Source organism: Pseudopodoces humilis, chromosome 3, assembly GCF_049639895.1.
Source record: "Pseudopodoces humilis isolate 2021_Gansu_Grassland_sample_001 chromosome 3, ASM4963989v1, whole genome shotgun sequence".
NCBI lineage: Eukaryota > Metazoa > Chordata > Aves > Passeriformes > Paridae > Pseudopodoces > Pseudopodoces humilis.
The window spans coordinates 65,055,640-65,072,165 of NC_142202.1; the positions used below are offsets into that span (position 1 = coordinate 65,055,640).

Sequence of the window (16,526 nt, forward strand, 5' to 3'; positions counted from 1 at the left end):
TTGTGGCATGTGCTTCTAAAACGCCTTCATGCTACCAGTGGATGGATTCTGGTTACAGCTTGTACTTGGATCATGTTTTCATTTGAATATTCAACAGAGGCAAAAGTTTGAGACACTACTACAGTAACCTTAATTCAAAGCATACTTCACAAGCCTGTCAATCCTTCAGCAGGTAACCAAATTATTTACATGCTTAGATTTAGGAGATATCTTAAACAGACTTATAAATAGAACATAAAGTGCATGAAAAATCTCAAAATGTCACTGCAGACCTAAAAGTTGCAATATAATTGAAAATCAAAGATAAAGTTTACAGAATTTCAGCCTTAAGTGAAGTGACTGCTAGTTCAGGGAACACTCAGTTCTTTGTGTTAAGTCATACTGATGAGTATTAATATTTTTAGATTTCTGATTATCACTTTAAACAATTAAAGAGAGATTGTTAAGAGCACATATCAGAACTAGGCCTCCAAATATTAATGGATTTCATTAATTCATTCATCTACCCTATATAAGTACTGCTGAGCTTCCATACAGGAAAAACATTTGGATTGGGTCATTCCTTTCCAGTTTAAAAAACACGTATTTGAAATGCAGGCAATTTCACTAATGATATGGAAAGACAGAAGCACTGTCTAGGACATCTTCATCACCATTAGAGAATGCAGAAGAAACCAGCAAGCATTCTATTTTTATTCAGAGCTACACTGTTAATCATCATGAAATCTACCTTTTTTTTGAAGGGCCCAGAACCTACAAGGGTTCATAACGTGGGCAGTGACTAGTAAACAGCAGAACTATATTCCTGTAATCTGGCATGACAGATTACAATTTAAATGCACATACAGGAACAGTAAATATAAATATAGCCAATGAGGATTGAAAGTAATAACTAAATTCTTAAGTGTTGTAATACTGTCTTAAGTCTTTACAGGTTACTGCTCAGTTCCTTTTATTTTCAAGAATGCCTCAGGTAATAGGGATGTCTCACTGCAAGAGCTTGAGGGCAAGTAATGTATTTTTGACTGTGTCATGCCTGCCACAACAGAGTTTATACCAGTGACTAGGACTGCCTTAAAGGTTAGAAAGAAAACAGAAGTTTAAAATTCCAGGTGTTTCAAAAAACTGAAAGAAAACAACCTAATTCCTTACTACTACTGAAAAAGACGACAATAAAGCATGCCTGAAAGTAAACATACTAACCAGTAGTGATCCATAATCTTGCAGAAGAGTATATTTGGGATATTCACACTATTGCTTCTGAGGTTTAGAATCTTCTAGTACTTGCTTGCATCCTTCCAACAACTTGGGTATGGTATTAGGGTGGCTGAAAAAGGGCTCTTTCCTGAGTTACGCACCCCAATATACATGAAACACTGTCCTGAACAAAACCATAGTTTGACTAAAAAGCAGCAGCAGGAGATTTAAAAAAAAAAAAAAAAGTCCTAAAATCCAAGATAGCAGATGGTAAATCTCAAATTGCAGGCTTTAAGTAACAAGTATGTGCCTTGAAAGGAAAAGAAGCTTGCACCTAAAATTATACTGTGCTGTTTGCTTTCAGAGCAAAAGGAGATTTTTGGACTTCTTTGTTTGTTATTAAGAGACACTTTTTTTCTTTGCACTTCATCTAATGACAGTTTTGTTCTTAAGATGCTATTAAAGGGCACTTTATATTTGGCAATCTGGATAGCAGTGATGAGGACATGGCATTATTCCTTCATTTTGCCTGAATGTTTTAACTTTTGAACTGTTTTTAAGCTTTTAATAGTGCTTACAAAGTAAGGGGGGAGGGGAGAGAATACATATACTTTAATCAGGTTTGGTTTAGACCACATAGAATAACACATTAGAAAAAAAAGGCAATTACTTAAAAATAGTTGTATTTATATTTCACAATCTCCTCAAATACTGTTTGTTTGTTGGGTTTTTTGGTTTTGTTTTTTTATAAACTTTCTACAGGATGTTTTAAAACAAGTTCTTCACATTGCTTCAACTATGCACTTATGGAACTCGAGGGAAATAGTTCTGGTTGTTTTTACAGTTTAACACATATACAGTACCAAAAGGATGGTGGTTAGTCACATGCAGTCCATATGAGATTCTAACATAACATTTAGTGAATTTTCTGATGTTGACCACCCCTTTGATGCTGAAGGTAATGCATCTGTGGAAAGCAAGGACTGTAGGTTTGGGTTACTGCTCTCTGCATCTTCCAGTTTTTCAGTGTTGTCCTCCCAATTAATGTGGAATCTTGTGACTCTGGGATTAGATGCCAAAATATTCCTTTGAAGCTGGGAAAGAAGAAAATATATGGATTGTAATGTGTACTTCTCCAACTGGAGTTCATATGCCTAAAACAATTAGTTTAAAAAGGGAATTAACATCAATGTGAATCTACAGCTACTACCTGTGGATCAGGAATGTGCTTACAGAACACTTTCTCATTTTCCCTAATACCCTGCTCAGCAAAACAACCACTTTCTCAAGAGAACATTTTAACTGTTCCACAAGGTCAAGGCTGTGAAAGAGATCCACAAGTAAAGTGCAAGTGTTTATTATTTTATCCAGCTTTCAGTAAAGCAAATAACTTCTACCCCCACAAGGATTTTGCAAACCACAGTACTTAGGCAAATTTTGCATCAACTTTATGGTATTTGCAATACCTATCAATTCCATCAACTTCTCATCTTCATTTACAATTAGAACCTTATCCTTAAACTGCCAAACTTTGGACTGATTTCACTAAGAGGATTTATCTACTAACGTTTTAGTGGACATGATTAGTCATCTATGTTATTCTCATGGCTGGCCTTCATTTTCGTTGGAAAACATGTTGCATTTATGTATTAAAAAAACAAAAAACCCCAAAAAACTTCCTGATTTTATTGTGAAAAGGGGTGAAAGATTATGTATAGTTACCTGGAGGATGGCAACTTAGTGCCAGTGGATACTCACTATGACAGTTAAGACTGATCACAGGAAAGGTTTGCTTTGTCAATTTTATTTTCCAAGAAAGTGTACTCTCATTAAATATTTCCTGACCCCTTTTGCAAACTAAAAAGGCCATTTCTTTTTTAGAACCTAGTAGAGCTTATTACCCAATAATTAATCAATCACACTAATAACCTTCTACTTCTGCATTTCCATTTTGTCCCCAACTCACATCACGGACTCTGTATACAAATATATGATAGCTTTTGGTGTTCTCTTCCACAGCAGCAAAGCTAGCTTTTTATATAAACAAAGAATGAAGACCAAGTAGTTCTAGGTTTTCTAAATTCAAGTGCTTAAAGGGAGTCACCATTTTGGCATTGACAACCAACATAACAAATAAGTTATGTTTTAAATTAAAGAAATAAAGAAGAAAGATTAAATTCTTAAAGTTTGGGTATGATCCTCACTCAAACCTCACTATTATTTTTAGAAACCTCTTTCTATAAGCATACCTCTGATACATGACTAAAACAAAACATGCCTTACCTTAGAAAAATCTGGCTTTACTGGTGGATTCTCTCTCAGTTCTGTTTCAGTATATTCATTGTTTACATAGTAGCCGACTCTAATAAATTCTTGACCTCGGTAAGTGCATGTAATTAGCACAACAGTTACACCTACTGCATCTGCATCTGGAATAAGCCCTGGGTTAGGTGCATCAGCCTAAATGTGAAAGGGAAAGATAAATTAAAATTGATAGCACATGTCTACCTAGCAGGGCAATCTCAAGTAGTGTGTTTCAGCAGCTAAGAAGTGACTATATTTAAAATTGTTCAAGTTAACCAGAAAATACACTGCTTTCACAACATCTGCCCTAGATTTAGAACACCACCCTCTAACAACAAAACTGGAATACAGTAAAATTGTTTGGTGACATTTCTCACAGGTGATTGGCCAGGTTTGATCCAAAACTCTTTTTAAATATATGATCAGCTGAACCGTTGTTCAAACAGGAATACCAACATCACTCCAGTTCTACAGTGCCATGGTTCTCCAGCCCATCTTGGTAATTTAGTAGAGCAAGCTTATTTTCTCACACACCCTCCTCAAGGTTTAATTGGTCTGTATGTGTGCTCTTAACAAGACTAAATCCTTAAAACTAGTTTGCAAATTATACTTCAGCAAGAAAAGGGATCAGCTGTGGTACGGTTTGTGCAGTTCCAGATTTCTAGGGAAGAAACAAAGTAATTTCTCTGGCTTCATTCTTAATACCTATGTTTGTTAAAATTTATGCAGTTAAATGCATCACCTCTCCAAGACACCTGAACATTTTCAGCCACTATGCAAACCTAATTAATAAGCAACTGATACAATCTTCCTCAATGTCCTTGCATACCATGGCTCTGCAGTTACTTATCAATAAAATTTGCCTCCTAAAATGTGGCTCACATCAGTCCCTTAAAACGCCTCCTAACTACCACATCTGTTGATAAAATGTGATGCCTGATTCTGCTGCAGGATTTAAAGTAACAGCAATCCAGGCACAGTAAAACAGCTTCATATTTACAAGTCCACATGAAGATCTGAAGTCAACAATGAACACCCATGTTGTGAGAACCAGTTGGTATTAGTAATGTATGTTCAGATGGTTTGGGTGTAACAAACCTTCCCTAATGACAGATGATGAATGGAATTAATTCCTGTTGTCCCTCTCATCTCTGCTTTTCTGTAGTACTTATATGCTCCAGCCTGGTGAAATCTGGGAGCTGCTGCTCATGCGGCATTGGCTTCTACACTTTGCCACTTCAATTCTAAGCCTTCAAACCACTCTAGCTTTTTGTGAGAAGCTTGTAGGAACTTTGCAGAAGAATTAGATGAGTCAGACCTCTCAGGTAGAAATACACCACAGGGAGGAGAAGAAACCAGGAATCAGGTAGAACTCATGCTCCTCCAGCCCTGAAGGAAGTAGAAAATGGCTGAATGGCTTTACAACTAGCATAGGGGAACAGAAAAGATGGCCAAGGAACAGAAAAAATGCAGAATCTTGAAGAAATCACAAGTACTGCCATACAGATTACATCATTAATTCAGTAGTCTTGTTCTAACAGTGCCCAGAACTATCTGATCACTTTGAATTCCACAGTAATGGGCAACAGAAATACTATGTTCCATTTAACTCCTCATTAAACTCAACTCACATTCTAATATAGGATCATAGTTTTTTCCAGGTTCCCACTGTCATTTTCTGTCTTGGAATATCCTATAACACAGTTCTGAACCCAAATAAATACTCTGTTCTAATCCTGCTTATCTCTCAAGCATTGTTTTGCTGCATGAAAGACACTGAGAACTGTTTAAAACAGTTTTCTCAAATTTTCAACTTCCTGTTTTTTTAAGCCTCTTAATTACTCAGGAGCCAAAGATCATATACAGGTGGAAGAAAAAAAAAAAAGAGCTTGGAATGCTTGGTGGGCAGAGGCAGTAGATTAGTTTTTGCATAAACAATCGCTGTCTTAGTATGTCATATGCTATAAATTACTTATATTACGTTATGAAATCAGCCCATATATATGTTACCTTGAATTATCTTGATTTTCTGCATGATATTTATTCACCTAGCTATTACTGCAGAACAGGTAGCAAAAGTTATATGCCCACTTAAGGATAATAAATTATTCATGTGCTTATATGCTCAAAAAGAAGTTTCTGTGATTTTATTACAAATTCCTAAGAGAACTGAGAAGGAATCAGGTTTCACTACATATATCTTGGCATTTAGAAACAAATAGGCCAAGCTGTGGGCCTTTACTATTGAAACTCTTTTACAGTAATCGTCCATCTTTCTATAAGGCTGAATTCCCAACCTGATACGCATCTTTTTTTCATCTAAGGTGTTTTTATCATCCTTGGTAATCTATCTGTGTGGTACTCCATTTTAGTTGCTATTTCAGCCATTTTCTCATCTAGAAAAATCTACAGCAGATTATCTGAAAATTTTATACTCCTCTGCAAAGGTCCTTTCCTTATGCTACTCCCCACGAACACAATCTCTTTTCTTTGTATCACATGCCTCCTGCAGCTCTATGCTTTGCCCCATTCTTGCCTTCCCTTGCTTGTTTTCTCCGTATCCCAGGCCACTTCAGCTTGGTGAATATAATTGCTTCAGTCATCAGCAAAGGCTTCTTGCAGCGCTTCGGGTTTTGGTGGTCTCCTGCGTACACATGAGCTCAGTCCTACCCTCACCTGAAATCCAGAGCCTTTGAAGTGTAATATACTCAGACCCAACCATACTTCCATAAGAAATACAAAAGATATTTTAACAGAAGGAATCTCTTACAGGACCTACGCCAATCTAAGCAAAATCTCTACACATCTCCTCCTAATTTAGCTGTAGTGTCATTTATAACCATGACACAAGCACTGAGTCCATTCTACAGAAACTGCGCGACCAGTAAATTTGAGACCTGCCCAATAATACAGACAAAATATGCCTCTTTCAGGCACCTACTTCTTGTTCCTTCCTATCACCATCAACAAGGAATCTTTGGACCTTTGATTGAGAACAATGCATCTTTTAAATTAGAAATGTAAATGCCAGCTGATTTTCCCATGTACAAGTGCAAGGTAGCCCCGCTGAGAGCAATAGAGGATCACCTGTTTCTGGCCAATTAATGCCATAAGCTATAACTGCTTGATAATGGAAAAACTGTTAATAAATGATGCATTTGTTACACATCTGCTTTATTTGTAGCAAGGAAAAATTAGGCCTGGCTCCAAAACCAAACGGAAATGTTTCAGCCCTGATTTGCATGTATGTGGTTGATAAATGCTGCAACTTCCAGTCTAATCCTATTCTTTAAGCCCATCTTGTAAGGAAAAAACCAAAACAAAAAAGCCCAGAATAAACAAACAAACACCCCCAAAATGATAAATAAACTACCTTTCCTGGAACTGACAGGATTAATCAGGATGCCTCACAAATGCTGATATTATTTTAAACCAGTTACAGTAACCATGAGAAATAAGGGAGTGCATTCATTAGCACTTTGGGGATTTTTAATGCTCATGCTTCAGCATGTGTTTGTCATTAGTTAAGTGAATTTATAGTATTTGAGAAAATAGCAGAGTTCTTATACAATAAGACATACTCTGTTCCTATCTGATTTTTCTTCCAATCAATTTTGTTGTCAGTTTACAAGACAAATTCTAGTATTTAATAGTATAAAATGTGTTATAGTAAAAATTATAGTTTTGAATAAAAAAAATGAACAAAAAAACTTCGCCACCACTAAGTAAATTATCCCAAACAAAAGAAAGCTTCTGTAAGAATTCAGGCAAGTCCACTTCAAGTCTTCCCCCCTTTCCTCTCACTGAGTTAAAACAGAAGGAAGACTAGGCCAGTGAGCCATCTTAGTGTTGTTCTTTTCCTGTTTTCTTTTCCTTCGTTATTCCTTATTAACTTTTGGCTTTAACCAGCAGTATTTTATAGGACTGTCACATGCTCTAGACTTTTTTGCACAGTCTTGACCTACACCTTTGTGTCCTAAATACCTCCCATTTACCACTGAATTTCTATCTTTTATTTTAGAAATCACTGTATTTTGTTATGATTTAGCATGCTTAGCCAAACATCACAGTTGAACATGCGTTCTGCCAAACAAACTTCTTGATTGTTCTGGCTGAGTTTTACAATTTGTTTGTTGGCCTGATCATCTGAAGGTGTTGTCTACATTAACCTAGTTCTCTTAATTGTCTGAAATTGCCACCAGCAGCAGAAGAGGTAAGCCTGATGGTGCTGGTGTAAACCAGGCATATGGCACTGCTGATTATGAACCAGACTGGTTAAAATTATCAGTAGCTATGGGAACTGTGCTTTTATCAGTTATTATTGATACCACAAAAAATATAACCAAGAAATATCAGGGGTAAGAAGTACAAGCTCAAGAACAGTGCAATAATTTTTTTTTACCATTATTTTTCAAGTGCCACTTAGTTTGATGCAGTTATCCCTAAACAAATTAGGGATATTATAATTTACAATTATAAAAATCTTTTAGAAACGGTTAAATCAAACTTACCTGAAATACAAACATGTGTCTGCCTGCAGGAACAGGTCCAACTAAAACCGAGTCTAACACCTGATCATACTCTTCACTTTCAGCTGAACCCACATAAATTATTTTCCATTCCAAATCTACATAAAAAAAAAAAAAGAAAGAAAAACAAACATTATTTATCATTGGAGTTAGGGATCTTCCACTCTTGCCAATCTACAGTTTTGCATAGCCTAAAATTACTTCTTTGGCAACAAGCCTAAAACAACAAGGACCTGTCTTAGAGAAATTTACTAATGCCTGACCCTGTCCTCATGAACCAGATCATCTCACTTTCTAGCCAATTGTACCACAGGAATCCCTCTATTTTCAAAGTGAGGTTAATTTTCAAATTTTATACAGAGAACAAGGCCCTTTTACTAATTTTACTAATTGGGACCCATATTGAGCATCTTCTCAAAGTCTGTCAGAATGGCTGCAGCAGAGGGATGATGCCTATGAATCATCACATCCTTGAATACCAACTAACCTCCCAAAACCAAAATTCCCACCTTCTACATAGACACCTCACAGCTTAAATTACACACAGATCGTGGACAGTAGCTAGTTGAGTAAGAAAGCCACTGGGTAAGCAAGCTCCAGGCACACTAACTGTATGCCCTCATTCCTTCATGTTGGAGCCTGGAATACAGAGTGTGTGCCCTTGTTTCTGATACTTAGTTATAAGATCCAGAAAAACACTGAATTTCATATAATATGAATGATTACGATTATGAATGATTCTTCGAATCATAAGAACTGAGATAAGCAGGGCTCCCCACGAGGGAGGATCCCAAAAGAATTCAGTCCAAAGGAGGCTGAGAAATCCAAGAATAAAAAGGATAAAAAGAAAAATACAGAAGAGATGCAGCAGAAACAGAGAAACAGAACAAGGATTTTTTAGAGAAAAGTTACACTTCATGTGTCACTTGTGTTATCCAGAAGTACATAAAATTGTGATAGCATGACCAGACCATATTCTTCAAGATAGTGATGCTTGGATCTTATCTACATCATGAAATGGAATTATAGGAAAAAACCCAAAAACAACAGTGTAGCACTTTGCTTCCTAAAGCCAAGCACTAAACCCCAACATTTATTACAATTCAGTTTTTTCTAACTCAGCCTCTCCCCCACAGATGTTTTCAAGTAGAAATTACAAATTAGCTCTTCCTGGGTCAGCTTTTCACCTTCCCTTTTTGATTCAAAAGCAGTATTACTCACATCTGAAACTAATCTTGCAAGACAGATTTTGGGGTTTTTAAATCGAGGGAAAAAAAAAGACCACCATTACAAAAAACTATAACACTTCTTTTCTTAATTAAGCTGTTGTTTCAGAACTATACCTTAAAAATTTACATGGTATATTTTTTTTTCCCCCTTGTGAACAATGCACTGATTGCCTTTGCAAAAGCACAAACCTGTAAGCTATTACATTAACTTGATTAGTACACTCGGCAAAATCCAAAGGTCTGCCTCATGGTTTCTAGATGCAGAAATGGAATTTAAACACAGAAAAAAAAAAAAACAAAAAACAGCACTTGAACAGAATTTGACTGCTTTAAGACTGCAACTCTCTTTCCTCATTAGTGAAATTTTCTTGCCTATTTTGTTTACTATCAGTGCAGGTTTTGCGGGTTTAACTATCATAATAAACAGGGCTTGGGAAGGGATTTTACTCCTCTGTAAAACACAGTGCAGTTTCCCAGGTACTGTATCAGAGGTTTTATTTACTTTTTAAGCTTGAAGTACTAGCTGTTGCCAATATTGCAGGGTACTCATCCAGGATAGTTAAGGAACTTTCTTGTCTGCATCTGAGGACAAATTACTACTTACAAGAAGTGAGGCCTTTTAGGCTAAACTGCTTAAGGCTAACATACTATTCTGTGCCATTATTCTAGGAGAACAGTATAAAACTTATTCTAAACAACTCATAATATTTAGTACTAAAACGAGACTTTTTAAAAATAGATTTTAAATATTATTTAAGTATGTTGATACAGACCAACAACTTTAAGAGAGAGCTGGAGTTCATGGATTTAATTTTATGATCAGCATTGCATAGAATGGGCTGAAAACAGCACAGTAAACAGACGTATTAGCACAGAAAAGCTAAGGCAATGACTTTTCATCAAGTATACAATGGCTGTGTTTAATCTTATTTTTAAATGTATAAGATAGCAGCACTCATCCCTAATATAACCTATAGTCTACCTTACATGTCCGTGGGGGAAAGGAGCTGAGAATTCTGCACTGGACCATCTATAATTCTTCTCATCACGACTGTCCAGGATTAACTCTTAACATAAATCCTGAGTGTGAGAAGCACATCACATACAGCTGTACACAACTGGAAGGAAAAGCCTAATATCTTGCACGGAGCCGCTGTGATTGGCACTGCCACCTGCCATAGCAGTTGCCACGGAGGGGGTCCGATACAGCACCTCGGATGGGGCCAGGCTGACCGGCGAGATCCAGCCAGCAACGTGGCGACGGGCAAGGAGCACAGCTCCAGCTACTGCAGGAGCAGGAGACAGGCGGCGGAGGCCTAGAGGAAACCCTGGCTCAGGCGAGACTTCCTCTGAAGTTCCCGCCACGGCGCCCGTCCCTCCCTTCCTCCCTCCCCGCGCTGTCACCATCCCGCCGGCACGCACGAGTACGCGCTGCTGCAGAGGCAGGCAGGGTGAAGCGAGCTAAACCGCAGCGATAGCGAGCCTGCCAAGGCACCTTAGCCAGGACAGTACGCAACTCCCCTTCTCCTCAGCCTTGCCCTCGCCCCTCCGCCTGCGGGGCTCTCTGGCGACCAGGCGGCGCTGGGCTCCGCCGACTGCCGGCCAGGCAGTGTCCTCTCCCGCTCGCAGGCGGGCGGCCTCCTCCTGCTCCCGGGGCAGCAGCGGCACCCCGGCCCGCCGGCGGGCTGGAGTGCCCCGCATTCCCTCCCTCGCCCCGAGCCGTTCGAAACTCCCGCCCGCGGGGCGACGCGCGGCCTCTCGGGGCGCGTCCCGCGGCCGGCCGGGGGGCGGCGCTGCGGAGCGCGGCCGGGGCGAGGGCGGCTCGCGGCCCGCCCGGCACTGGGGGAAGGCGGGAGCGCGGCGGGAACGCGGCGGCGGCGGCCCCGGCTCAGGACGGGGGTCCCCGTGCGGTGGCAAGGCTGGGGCCGCCCCCCACCCGCTGGTGGCTGCCGGTAACTTTCGAGTGACTTCCAAAAATAGTGGCAGGCAGGCGGCCCCCTCCCCCCCGGCGGGGCTCCCGCAGCCAGCGCTCCCCTCCAAGCTGTGCCCCCGGCCCCGCGCACCTACCGCGGCTGCCTACTGCGAGCACGCGGGGCCATCCAGCCAGCCCACCCCTGCCTCCCACCGTGATTTAAAATTTTTTTTATTTTTTTTTTAATTTTTTTTAATAGTATTAAAATGGAGCACGAGGCCAGCGAAACGCATCCCCGCGGAGCGTTTTCCGCGCTCCGAGTACCGGCCGCGCTAAACGCGCAGCATCCCGTGTGCCCGCGGGGATGCGCGGCCGCCGAGCCCGGTTCAACCCTCCTCTCTCCCGCTCGCTCCCCCCACGCACACACAAAGCTGGCAACATGGCTACCTCCACTCTAACAAGTTCCTCGCAACTTGCGGCAGCTCGCCGCCTCGCCGATGGCGGGGAGAGGCGGCGGGCCCGGCTCGGCGCCCAGAGCGGGCGGACGCCGCCAACTTTCCCCGGCTCCGGGTTCGGCGGGAGCGGCACATCCCCTCGCCCGCCCGGCACATCCCCTCGGCTCGGCACGGCGATGCGGCCGAGGTGGAGAGACTGTTAAATTGTAGGCGCAGGCCTGTGCAAAGTTTAAGCCTTCAATGCCCCGAGCTCAGAGCCCGGGGTTGCAAAATCCGTATCGGGGAGAAAAATTTTACTCACCTTCAGACAGGTCCTCTATGCACTCGAATGTGATTTCGAACTGGAAAGGATTGTAGAAAGGAGAAGGATTATCCAACACCACTACATTGTTCACCTGAACCTTTGCCATATTTTGGAAAAAAAACACAAACAATAGGCAGAGCGTGTTAACGCCGCGCACTAAAGTCCTCCGTGCCGGGCTCCCGCACCGCACAAGCCCCCGCGCCGCTGCCCGAGCGAGGCTGCAGGGCGGCGACTTCCACAAACTTTTTTTTTTTTTTTTTTCCGCCCCCCCCTTTTATTTACACCGGGAACGCTCCACACTGTTCGCCGCTTTCCCTATTTCGCTCAACTACAGCCCATTCTGCCCCTGCTCGCCGCCAGCGCCCGCCCGGATTGGCCGCTCGCCGGGCGAGGGCCCTCCCTCCGCGGGCACGGCGGGCACCGAGCGCCGGCCAGAGCGGCCTCCGCGCGCGCCCGCCCCGCGCCGCCCCCGCCGCAGCGCCCCCGCCCGGCGCGCGCCGGCAACGGCCGCCGGCAACCGCCAACGCGCCGAGGGCGGGGCCGATCAGGGGCGGGGCCAGGGGCGGGGCCAAGGCGGGAGATGATCCAGGCGAGTTTGAGGGAGCCGCGGAACATCTGCTTCTCTGATTTATAGGAACAGGACTGAGAGCTTATCAATAGCCTTCTTTTCTTTCTTTTATTTTTTTTTAAATTTTATTTTTCTGCATGCATTAAAAAGATTAAAATTCAGGCGAGGGGAAAATCAGAAGGAAAGATCTTACCTCACAGCTAGTCAGATCTCCATTCACGACCAAGAGGGACTCTGTAGGTTAGTTCGAAAGCAGTTGCCTTGCATTGCAATGATTATATTTAAAAGAAAAAGTAAAACCTAAGATGTGACTTTATTTCAATTGCTGGCATATAGCTTATGGGACTGTGTTTATTCTGCCTACCACAATAACTTTTATAAAAACTGGTAAGGTTTAGATTCATATATAGGAGATGCTTTTTTTTGTCAGTGTATTATATTTTAAGTTGTGAACCATATGAGCTGAAGAAGAAATTAATTTCCTTTCAAAATGTTCATCCGCTGCAAGTTGTAAACAATGTAAGACCACATCCAGCTTGGAAAGTGTTCTAAGATGAAAATCGAGGCTGAAAAAATAGCAGGGCAAAATATCATAACTAAATTAGAACAATGGGTAGAACAGAGACAAAACTATCTTTTTGTCCATTCACTTCAGGCAAAAAGTTAAAGCATTGTATTTCAACAAGACAAAAAACTGCTTGCAACCAGAGCTCATTTTAAAGTTTTATTTAACCTTATTTATAAAAGGGAAGATTCAGAAGTGTTAGAGTCCTAAGTGGGTTTTTTTTATATGCTAAGATTGTATAGTATTGTATAAGCAGCAACTGCCGTGCTGGCTGCTTGGGAAGGGTGAAAAACTACTTAGTCCAGCACTCCTGATTAAATGGTTCCCAACACCTCTCTACTGAACAAGCACTTTTGCTCTCTGAAGGCACAAAACTGATCTAATTAAGCAGGAAGGTGCATTAAGCTTTCAGCATCCCCTAAGAAGAATGAAAACAGTGATTCACTTACAGGCTAAACCATCTTGCCTGTGGGGTTCCACCCTCTGCCAAGGGACACTTTCAGTTTAGGGTCCTTTCAGCTCTTTGGGTTTTTGTTATGCTTTGTTTGGTGCGTTTATTTCCCTCTTTCTGTGCTGATTGTGCTGGGTGCTGGTGGGGTCCCGGATGCCAGCAGCACCCCCAGCTCAGGGCAGTGGGGCTGGGCACTGGTGCCAGGCTCATGAGCCCAAGCCTGCAGCCCACGGCAGCGACCTCTTGGCCGATGGCACGGGATGTCTGTGCCGGGATACAGCACCTTGCTGTATCCCACCTGTGCTGGCTGGGGAGCCCCCTGAGCAAACCGGGTTTGCTGGGTGGCACAGGCTGTCCGCATGGCCCCGAGTGGTGCTGCTGGAGAGGCCACCCAAGAGGGGCTGTGCAGGGAACCAAGCGTGCCTGTCACACAGCCGGGCTGTCAGGAAGCCATCCCCTTCCTCTATTTGTGGGGGGCTTGGGTACTCTGAAGAGCTACGAGGCGGGACATGGTGCTCGTGCGGCAGCATTGCCGGTGGAAGGGCCCTGTGTGCAGCAGGGGAAGCCATCTTGTGTGGGGGCACGAGCCTGCAGCAGAGGCCATCTCACGGCCGCCATGCACAGAGGACAGTGCATGAGGAGGTGACAGTGCCGAGCAGGGTGACACCGCGCTACGGTGCCAGTGGCGTCCCTCACGGCTCTGGGGGGAGAGCAGAAAGTGCCCATGGCTCCAGGGTTGCGAGTTGTGTTCCCTCACCACAGAATATTCCGAAATAAGCCTAGCCAGGGGACTGCCTAGTACTCTGTGTTTCTCTAATTCCTGCTGTATGATTGATTGCCCATGTTCGGCAGAGTGCAGGAAAACCAAGAAAGATTGGACATGGTGAAGATTCCTTACTACAAGTTGAAGTATGTATTATGTTATCAGGAAACATTTAATTCCAGTAATTTTTTGCTGGTCATTTGCAATCAAATAGGTGCCGTGGTGGGCTGCGCAGTGATGAAAAAGTTTTTGCAGCTTTGAACCAAATGGTGAGGCAGGGGGAATTCTTGTGCAGGTTTTGTCATAGAATTCCAGGGGATTTTAGGCTGATTGCAGCTTGTCAACTACTAGGATATTTTGAGCTGAACACTGGAGTGAAAAAGAAGGGCTAAAGATAGAGAAGAAGCTGGGAAATAGGGAATAGAGGGACTGGAGGGAGCTGTGCATACTTGCTAATGAGTGACAATTTCCGCAGTTGTGCAGGGGTTTTGACTTGCCATCCACCCAGTGTTGAATCATGTAGATTTACTGGAAAACTTTTTTTATTATTATTTCTTCCCCCATTTCATCCTTGGTCATCTCTGGGTTTTCATTTTTGTTTAATGCGTAGAGGAAACCAAAAACTCTTAAAGAAATTTAATTTCCTAAGTTTAAAGGAAGAATTTGACTCCACTTTCTGGGGCCATGAGTTAAATTACAATTAAATTATTTTTTTTTCCAAACTTTGCTTTACAGCTCCAAAATTTCTGTCTTAGTAGCTGATGAAGAGGAGGACCTGAATGTATCTGTTCCATAATTTTGCAGTCTTTGCCTTTGTTCCAGTTTGCAGTATGAACTGCCAGAACTAGTCTTTGTACCCTAATCCCTTTTGTTCATTTAACAAAGTTCTAAAATAAGTCACAATCCAGGTATGGGAAGCTTAACAGAATCAAACCCACAGCTCCAGGCTGACCTACCTCAACACTAGTGGGATTGCTTGCTGGTAGCTGTAAAGTGAGTTAACTTGCATGGTAGAAGCACATGATGGAGTTTCCTTGATGGTTTGCCCTCTGTCCATGGCCCAAGCCACTGCTGGGTCCCTTTCTTTCACTCAAGTTTACTCCTGCATTTTAAAGAAGAGACTGACTGAAGTACTTGATTCTTCAGGTTTGACAGTGACTGCTGTGAAGGAATTTGGGGAGTGGAATTTGGAAGCTGGAGCACTGGTGCTTGCAGATGGAGGTCTGTGTTGCATTGATGAGTTCAATAGTATCAAAGAACATGACAGAACCAGTATCCACGAGGCAATGGAGCAACAAACCATCAGTGTTGCAAAGGCAGGGTAAGTGGCATGTTAGCACATGTTAGAAAACAGCATGAGATTTTTCTCTTTTACTTACATGTTGGAGGGATGCTGATTAAACATACCTGTTTTCTTCATTGTGTGTAATAGTTTTGTTGTCAACAATATTCCTAAACTAAATGAGTCAGCATTTCAGAGGACAGTTCACTGGGCCAGAGGCTGCAAGCAATCAGAATAAATACATACCCTCGTCACTGCTGCGTTTTCAATCTACTGCTATAGGCCAGGGCGCTTCTACAAAGACTTGGCACCCTTTTTCTTGTCCTTTGCTGCAAGTGGTTTTAATAATCCTATTGGAATTCCACCTATGTGGAATGAGGAGCTTTGTGACTTTTTTTGTTGCAACTCAGAAAGTGGTACTTCATTTTTCCAAAATCACAGAATTATTAAGTTTGGAAAAGACCTCAGAGATCATCAAGTCCAGCTTATGATTGATCACTGCCTTGTCAACTAGACCATGGCACAAAGTGCCATGTCCAGTCAATTCCTGAATACTTTCAGGGATGGTGACTCCACCACCTCCCTGGGCAGCCTGTTCCAATGCCTGACCAAACTTTCAGTGAAGAAATTCTTCCTGATGTCCAGCCTGAACCTCTCCTGGCACAGCATGAGACTATGTCCTCTTGTCCTGTAAAATCCAGTAATATTGCTTGGTAACCAAAGCCTATCAAGAGATTTCCAGGCTGCTGTATTTTCTGAAAGATTTCCAGGCTACTGAATTTTATATGTTGTGTGTGGCAAAAATGTAAACTCCTGCTTACTTGAAGTTCCTTCCTTTATTTTTTCAAAGTAATGTGTGTTCAAATCTGCTATCCCTCCCCACTACCCCTGCCCACCACTTGGGTCTTTGAGCTCATGTTTTAATTTGTCTGTCATATGCAGCTCTTATTCAGGCCCAAATTATTTC

The 16,526-nt window shown here is 42.2% G+C and overlaps 2 protein-coding genes across 2 annotated transcripts in view; one reads left to right on the plus strand and one right to left on the minus strand.

Annotated features, from left to right (window-relative positions):
- MCM9 (minichromosome maintenance 9 homologous recombination repair factor) overlaps positions 1–16,526 on the plus strand; it is a 48,319-nt gene that overhangs the window by 18,313 nt on the left and 13,480 nt on the right. The window contains exon 8 of the mRNA XM_005518313.3: positions 15,424–15,598. Coding sequence (XP_005518370.2) covers positions 15,424–15,598 — 175 coding nt within the window. The remainder of the gene's footprint in view (positions 1–15,423; positions 15,599–16,526) is intronic.
- On the minus strand, positions 1,734–12,205 carry ASF1A (anti-silencing function 1A histone chaperone). Its single transcript, XM_005518312.2, has 4 exons — positions 11,928–12,205; positions 8,013–8,128; positions 3,481–3,657; positions 1,734–2,291 (listed from the first exon to the last, which is right to left on the minus strand). The coding sequence occupies exons 1-4, from the start codon at positions 12,034–12,036 to the stop codon at positions 2,079–2,081; spliced, it is 615 nt and encodes a 204-aa protein (XP_005518369.1). The 5' UTR covers positions 12,037–12,205; the 3' UTR covers positions 1,734–2,078.